This window comes from Crocodylus porosus, unplaced genomic scaffold (assembly GCF_001723895.1).
Source record: "Crocodylus porosus isolate Cpor-Errol unplaced genomic scaffold, CroPor_comp1, whole genome shotgun sequence".
Taxonomy (NCBI): Eukaryota; Metazoa; Chordata; order Crocodylia; family Crocodylidae; genus Crocodylus; species Crocodylus porosus.
The window spans coordinates 3,198,436-3,206,828 of NW_017728945.1; the positions used below are offsets into that span (position 1 = coordinate 3,198,436).

At 50.2% G+C, this 8,393-nt stretch overlaps 1 protein-coding gene across 1 annotated transcript; it reads right to left on the reverse strand.

The window, feature by feature from the left end:
* Window positions 1-2,104: 2,104 nt before the first annotated feature.
* On the reverse strand, window positions 2,105-5,353 carry LOC109320551 (maestro heat-like repeat-containing protein family member 6). Its single transcript, XM_019550691.1, has 5 exons — window positions 5,120-5,353; window positions 3,559-3,660; window positions 3,134-3,236; window positions 2,700-2,759; window positions 2,105-2,259 (listed from the first exon to the last, which is right to left on the reverse strand). The coding sequence occupies exons 1-5, from the start codon at window positions 5,207-5,209 to the stop codon at window positions 2,105-2,107; spliced, it is 510 nt and encodes a 169-aa protein (XP_019406236.1). The 5' UTR covers window positions 5,210-5,353.
* Between the last annotated feature and the right edge of the window lie 3,040 nt (window positions 5,354-8,393).

Below are 8,393 nucleotides of genomic sequence, written 5' to 3' on the forward strand. Positions count from 1 at the left end.
AAGAGTTGAAATCCCCCCCTTTCAAGGACACAGTCAGTTGAATTCCAGCTTCTGTAATCTGCATGAGAAAGACCAGTAGGAGGGAGTGATTTATCATAAGAAAAGCTAGCAAACTGGCCAAGGGGGAAAAAAAGGGTCCTTGGCAGTGTTTTTTGCTTATCAGGTATGAGATGCAAACTGTGCAGTTCTAACAACACTCCATTTCTAATCATATTCTAACAATACTCCATTTACTGTGCATTTCTAACAATAGGGTGAGTCCTACACACACTGGCCACCATACACATGCAGCCATACCCCCATCGCACTGCCGTACAGACAGACACCCACACCCACAACACCTTCATTCCCCCACAAACCCCATACCCATCCACACCCCATGTATCTACACACACACACCCACATGCTCCCTCACCCCACACTCACACCCCCACACCCCACATACCCACACACTACCAGTACCCCACAAACCTATACCCATGCTCCCCATCCCCCCACAATATACAAGAGTCCGACTTCATTTTAAGCTATTATGCAATCCCTTCTGTGTACACAACACAAACGCATGTAAATCAGGACAAAAATTTTTTTTTAATCAAATTAATGAACGTTGTAGAATATATATTGGTATTTTTTCTGGCTTTGAGATGGCAAACCCCCTTGTTGAAAGGAGTATTTCCAGGGGCAAAGGGAGGGACTTCTGGCATTAGGGGTTAAGGTCAGAGGTTAGGAGGTGGAACTTCCAGTCCCAAGATGGTGACCGGGGGGCGGGGCACCTGTCAAGGAGAAGAGCTACCCATGCGGCCCTTGACAGCTTGCTAAAACTTGGTAAGCGGCCCTCCACCTGAAATAATTGCCTGCTCCTAAACTAAGGGCTAGGAAGCACCTTGGGAGGTAAAGACACAGAGAGACCTAGGATCAGAATCTAAGAGGTGGAGATGGAGTGCGGCTACATTGCAGAATGAGCCTCTAGGGCAGAGTAATTAGGACCCATGGATGAGGCTATGCCCATGGACTGCTTCCAAGCCATAGCACTGTGCTAAGCCTCTGCAGAAGGACCTCCAGGCAGCAGATCCATCAGCACATTTCATGACCAAATCCACATGCCCCAATCAGTGCTGTCTGCCGTGCCCCAGTAGGTGCTGTTTGCCTCTGACCATCCCCAAACTCTCAGTCTAATCTGAACAGTGGCTTTACCTTGTGTTTTGGGGAAGTTGGCCTGGATTTGGGTTCATGTTGTCCTAAGCCATAGGTCTCTGCTCGGGGAAGTCCATTCTTCCACCTCCCTTGAAAAATTGGGTTTTGAAGCCCAGGCCAGGTGTACGAATGAACTTCATCTCTGGTCTTTACCCTGTGCCAATGTGGGGAGTCACAGAAGGCCCTGCACCTATACCTTAGGCCCTGAAGCTCTGCTAGGAGATGCTCTTTGTTCTTGGCCTCAAGCTCCTGAGAGCTCTGAAAGCCTGCATGATCCCTGAGCCAGGGACATACCTACCGCACATGGCAGCACAGCTGGACATCAAGATTATCTCAGAGATGGAGACCCCTATGGCCATTTGCAACTCCATGCAGGCTGGAAACAATTGAAAAAGCCACATACAGACCCTTCAACAGCATACTGGGAACACACATAGCAATGGACCCCCATGTCTCTGCAGGACAAGGATTGCAATGCCAGGGACCTATTCTTGCCCTGAAAAGTTTCCACAGATGCCAACCCTTGATGAGTGGATATAGCTATACCCTTGTTCAAGCTTTCCAGCTTCTCCAGCTGGGGTACCCTGATCCAGTGCAGTAGTCCATGTGCTGTATCAGGCAGAAGGAGTAGGTCTCTACTGGATACCCCAAGGCATCTCTGTCGATGCAGTGAAGTACTGAAGCTCCTATGGGGTGGGTGGCATCTGGTTTTCCAGTGGATATGCTTGTTCATACCTTTGCCTTCATAAATAAAACACCTCACAAAAGAATGGAGGAGGAAGACCACCTTTATACAGGGGAAATAAATGATAGCATAAATATGATCAAAAGGGAGGAGAAAAGGCTGATGGAGAAGAAAGTGAGTCATGATGGCACTGGCTGCTGCTTCTCATGTCTTTCACCATGGCTATACTCCCCGACAGAAGGTGAGACAGGCAGTGAAGAGGGTCCCTAGGGTGCATCCTGCTGCCGGCTGGTTCCATGTGACCTTCAGAATCAGGAGCGTCTGAGAAGCCAGGGTGCTGACAGAGGGCTTCTGGTCCAGAAGCAGGTCATTCAGGACTAAAATGTAAAGAAAGAAAGCACAGATCAAACCTTTGGAACTGAGGAGAGCCCAAGAACCCCTCCACCTCTTTCCTCTGACAATGGGATGAGTGGAAATAAATTAACAGGAATTTGCTAAGCAGGAAGGACAAATGATTTTCCCAAAATATCCCCAAGAGGTCCCTCGCAAGGTGGTGGCATATAAATATTCACACTGTATATAGCAGTCAATTACTGGAGCTTCTTGCAGACTTGAATGTATTTCTTTTCGCAAACCACCACCTACATCTGCCTAGTGTAGATGGAGGACGGAGGCCCAGAGAAACTGAACCCTCCATGGTCACAGAAAAAAAAATCTGTGACACTGAAAGCAGGTCTTCCAACTCCCAAACCAATCTCTCACCCTGGACTATCCTGCCCCTCAAGCCCCAGGTATCATAACTTGTGTCACCACTCACTACTGCAGAGTTTGTGTAGCTTTTCCTCATTCTGGTCCTCTATCTGCCGGGCAGCGAGTCCTAGACACACAAAAGGTCCGTTACATCGTGCAAGCCCTGTCCTACACAGCTCCTGACTCTCTCATCACAGTGAGGCCTCACAGTGCCCCTACTGAGCATGGACAAGCTCCCACATCTCCTGGGAGGAGAAGATGAGCCAAAGGAGGTTCCATGACAAAGCTTGTGAAGAGAGAAGGGCTTGATGGAGACAGAGGTTTGATAGAGCCCTGCCTGGGGCAGTTTGTTATGAGTCTGCTTCCCAAGGTCTCCTGCACCAGACTATCAGGATGCCGATAGCCAAGGGGTGGATTCTTGCTGCCAGCAGGGACAGAGCAGCAGCCTGGGCATGGGATCCTGAGCCCTTGGTCAAGGGAACCTGAGGATTTGTGGCTTACCAATGAACCTGACTGCTGCTTCACGGATGGGATCCTGAGGGCTCTCTATGTAGACAAGGCTCTCTATCAGGAAATCATCAGCTCTCCTCCTGTTCCTCATTAGCTAAAAGAGAGGCCCAGGAGGCATTAGGCTGTTACAGACCCTCCCTTGCTGTGAGCCACATGGCAGGAGCTGGGGGAGGTCACACCCCAGAGCCCACTCCAATGTCCTGCGCTGGGTAGGAGGAATCACACAGATAAGGACAATTGCTGGCTCAACCTTCCAGTAGCTCGAAGTCAAGGATGAAGCAGAGCCTGGGAAAGGAGCCTTCCCACACTAAACTCCCTAAAAACAGTTTACCTACATCCAGTGCCATGTCAAATGTGGGGTCAGGCTTTACAGGGGCCCTTTCAGGCATTTGGAAAGCCTTTAGGGCTGCCCTTACCAGCCACTCACAGATCTTCCATGTCTCCTTCCTCTGGATAAGGGGTTGGATCTCTGTCCAACCAAGAAGTGCTGCAGCAGTGAAGAGGGTGTCCCAAGACGACTGCAAAACAGAAATGGCAGGGAGACTTAGTAGCAATGGGACCCAAAGTCCCAAGGAGTTGCTTAGGGACACAAATGCTTCCTGGCCCTTCATGGTTGTTCTCTCAGAGTCCATCTCGGTGCTGTATCTGATTCTGGGCAAGACCTTTAGACCAACATCCACAGAAGGGTTCAGGCACTTGGTGCCTATAGAAGTGTTAGGCAGCGGCCAAAAGCTGTTGTGGGTAAGAATTTGCAGTGACACTCCCCAGGCTCCCACATTTTCTACAGCTGGACATTGCCAGAGCTGCCTTGACCACAGAAGGAGCCAATAAGCCAGTGCCTGGCTCACATCTACCCTGTTAGAGTCCCAAACTGGGCCTGGCCTTGTGGGGGGATCTAAGGAAACATGGGCTGGAGTGAGCCCTGCACAGAACAGGGCCAGCAAAGAAGCAGTGACCACCATCTTATACCCATGAAAGTCAGTAGTCAGAGTGCTTCTGCAGTTGAGGAGACCCAGGAGCAATTCCCTCCCCTGCCTGACACAATGGAAACGTGCATCTCCCAGGTAAATGGTCTCATCACAGGAGTTGGGATCCTGTAGGGTGAGGGCTCTTGCCAGTGGAAGCTTTTCCACTGGGCGACAAGCTGAGAATTCACTGGCTGAGTAAGCAGAGTTGTACGTCTCAGGAGTAAGGGCTTTAGTTCTCACCACAGCCAGGATCAGGGTATTTTCATGTATTTTAGTGCCTCCCAGATAAGAGAGCATTTTGAGGATTTAAATTTGAAGTTAGGCATCTACGGGGGCAGTTTGGCCGCACTGGGCATCAAAATCACTTTGTAAATTCAGCTCATCATCATTTCATGGCTATCAATAGCTGCTTGGCTCTATCAGACAAGGTCCAGAGAAGTATCTGAGGTCTAGAGTCCACTTTTCCTCTTGCTGTTTGCCTTGGGACTTTGCTATTTCCTGGCTTACACTACCCATACTACCTGCGATGGTCTGAAGTCATAAGGAGATCACCTTGGCTCATCTGCTTAGGGAAGGACATGTGCTCAGGATAGCTCAGGCAAGGACAAAATGTGGCCCCGGGGCCAGATGCAGCCCACCAAGCCATTCTATTCAGCCCATGGGACCCCTAAAAAATTTAGAAAATTAATATTTATCTGCCCCTGGCTGCTTGTCATGCAGCCCTCGATGGCTTGCCAAAACTCAGTAAGTGACCCTCTGTCTGAAATAATTGCCCATCCCTGGGACAGATGGTAGCTCAAGCCTGGTGACAGATGGGGCAGGGAAGATGGTGGCCTCCATCCTCAGGTTTGGCAGCCCAATGTGATCCAAATGAAAAGGGCCCAAATGTGAAGAAGCACAAAACCTCTGTCCTCCAACACACATGTCCCCTCAGAGAGGCCTCAGCTTGGATCCCAAATCACCAGGCACTCTTCAACTCTCAGCCTTCAGCTCCAGCTTTGTCACCCACCTTAGACACCTTGGGGTTCACATCCTCCAAGTGGAAGAACAATGAAACAAGGCTCTTCAGGACATACATCCTCATGCTCTGTTTGTCCATCCTCTGCACTAACTTCAGCAGATCTCCAAACAGGGAGATAGTGAGAAATCGAAGCCGGCTGGACACCTGCAAGCAGCCGGCAGAGCAGAGGAGAGAGAAAAAAATGCTGTTGGGGTTTATTCCTTCCAAAGAAGACACAAAGAGGACTCAATGGGATTGAAATGCCTGGTGCAGACAGATATTTCTGACTCTCCAGGAACCACATGTTGCTTGTTTTTAAATCGCCCTCTGCCAGGGTGGAAAGAATTGTCTGGGGTATATGTGGCTCGGGGGAGGGGCACAGTTTTCTGGAGAGGGACAACTGAGGGTGGGGGGAGGCTGTAGACAAAGACAGAACATCATTTCTGACAAACCCTCCTACATTGCAAGGGAGAGGGCTCAGGTAGCCCAACAGGCCTGTGTGCCTGCACAGGGGGCTCCCACACAGTAAGCTGGGGTGAGGTGGCTGGACAAGGCCCATCCTGCACAGTGCAGCCCATCGGGCAGAGTCTGCAAGAATTCAGCTGCTGGGGAGCAGGTTTACAGAGCGCCAGAAGGGATGAGCAAATGGAAGCTGTTCAGACTGGGCAAATGGGGCCGAAAGGGCAGATGCCATCTGATTTCATTTTCCATGACAATTGCCTATTTATCCCCCAGTTCAGATCAGCAGCTAAGGGCAGGGTTTGCTCAAACTGTAAGAAAAATCGAGGGAATGGATTTGTGGGGGGGGGCCAGAAGGCCCTGAGGTCTGCCTTTTGCTGCCACATGGTCTACAGGGAATGTGGAGGAGCAGAAACAGGGGAGGCTAGGGGACATGAAAGGAAGAGTATTGAAATGGAGTCAGATCACTGACTGCATGATTCATTCATGGTGGAGCTGCAAGGTCAGATTTCAGTTTTCACACACACACACACACACACACACACACACACACACACACACACACCCCCAAATGTAGGCACAGAACATGCGTGGTCTCACTCTCGCTGCCGGGCCTTACATCGTCAAAGAAGGGCAGAATCTTCTCAGCTACTAGCAGAGCAGCCCGGCTGGCTCTCCGCCTGCCCAGGGCGGTGAGGATGTGCCTGATGACCACCAAGACTTTTGCAATCACATCCCTGTCTGTCTCCTTCAGGTGCTCAAGGAGCTCTGGCAGCAAGTAATGGAGTGTCACCACCTGTATGAAAGGAGGGGCTTTAAAATCAACCAGTCATCTCAGTACCAAAACTTCCAGCTGGAGGCAGCTGGGCACCAGCACCCATATATAAGTGGGAAGTTGAAACAAATCTGACCCAGGTTGCAGTAGCAGTAGCAGTGCTTGGAGTCAGAAGGTCCTGACCCCCATGGACCATCCCTCCTTCTCTGGGTGAAGAGAGCTCCTATCTGACAGATGAGCTCTGAGTTTGGTCCATTGTTGTGTTCAGATTAACCCCATTTTAGAACATTTCAAAAGCAGCCACCAAGGATCCCAGCCAGCCTTGGGGAAGAAGTACAAAAAAGGTGGGGGAGAAAATTCATAGAGAAGGTACAGACAAGCAAATGCAAAGCTGTGCAGGATTCAGGGAATGCAGGGAGTGGAAATGAACTCCTATAACTACCCTCACACTTTGCATGCAGGTCACCTGCTGATGGTCAGAGCTTCCCAAAACAGACCTGCCCAGGGCTCAGGCCATCAAGAAACTCTTCCCCTTCCCATTCTTAAGTGCTGCCAAGTCTGTAAAAAATAATGGCTCCCTTTTCTTTTTGTGATTTCTTGGTTGGTCTAGTACAAGGTATCATCTCTGAACCAAGAGTTCTAGAGTTTTGCATTGCTCTCTTTTCCTGCCTTCTCCTGTAGGAGTTGAGCAGGTGAAAAGAGCATGTAGGCCCAGGGCCCTCACTCCATGGGCTCTTTTCAGTGCTCCTGCTGAGAAAGAGCTCTGATCAACTGCACAGAAAAACACAGAGGGGCTGAAATGCAGAACAAAAACATTCCTACATTACAGGGAATGGCCTATGAGCCAGTGTATCACTGACCTTCAGTTCTCAGTGTTGAACCTGGGACTTCCAAAGCCCACAGTCCTGAGGCTACTGTCATGGTAGTAGGATTTCCAGGACTATAGGCCTAAGAGTTCCCAGCTACAACCAGAGCCCCACTGTGTCAAACTCTGCTCCACATGGTTGGATAGAAAGCCCATACCCAGTAGGGTTTTCAACCTCAATAGACAAGCCAGACAATGGCCCGCACTGTTTAACATCTTCTTCAGCGACTTGAACGAGGGGGTGGAAAGCACACTGTCCAAGTTTACTGATGACACTAAGATGTGGGGTGAGGTGGACACACTTGAAGGGAGAGAGAGGCTACAAATAGATTTAGACAGACTGCAAAAGTGGGCAGATAAGAATAGGATGGGCTTCAGCATAGACAAATGCAGGGTGCTGCACCTTGGGAGAAGGAACCCAAGGCTGGGGAGTTCCCCTCTTGAAAGCTCAGAGGCAGAAAGGGATCTTGGAGTCATTATTGACTCCACGATGAACATGAGCCACCAATGCCAGACCACAGCCAGCAAGGCCAGCCACAGATGCATCTCAAGCCAGTCCAGAGGGGTGATACTCCCCCTCTATGCAACTTTGCTCAGGCCTCAGCTGGAGTACTGCGTCCAGTACTGGGCGCCGCACTTCAAAAGGGATGTGGCCAACCTGACCTGAACCTGTTCAGCCTCAGCCAGAGGAGGCTGAGGCGGGACCTGGTGGCTGCCTACAAACTCATCAGGGGAGATCAACAGGAAATAGGTAGAGCCCTTTTCTCCCCAGCACCACCTGGGGTGACAAGGAACAATAGTAATAAGCTGATGGAGAATAGGCTTAGGTTAGAGATCAGAAGGCAATTTTTTACAGTTAGGGTGGCCAAAATCTGGAACCAACTACCCAGGGAAGTAATCCTCGCCCCTACCTTGGGCAAATTCAAGAGGAGGTTGGATGAACACCTGTCTGGGGTCTTGTGAACCCAGCATTCATTCCTGCCTGTGGCAGGGGGTCAGGCTAGATGATCTGTTCAGGTCCCTCCTGACCCTAGCTACTATGAAACTATGAAACTATGGGGGAAAGGGACACTCCAAAGGTCACCCAGCAGGTCTTTGGCAGAGCTGTGTGGAGCCTGCAGCTCTCTTGACTCCTAGTCTAGTATCTCCCAGCCCTGCACTGGTTTCTATGCCCCACCCCAGTT

Excerpts from the sequence above, each read along its gene's own strand:
- LOC109320551 (XM_019550691.1), bottom strand. The coding sequence starts at position 5,209 with ATGGACAAACAGAGCATGAGGATGTATGTCCTGAAGAGCCTTGTTTCA. Across the intron at positions 3,661-5,119 it reads TGAACCCCAAGGTGTCTAAG|TCGTCTTGGGACACCCTCTT; the intron begins GTGGGTGACAAA and ends TCTGTTTTGCAG. Across the intron at positions 2,260-2,699 it reads GCTACACAAACTCTGCAGTA|TCCTGAATGACCTGCTTCTG; the intron begins GTGAGTGGTGAC and ends TTTACATTTTAG.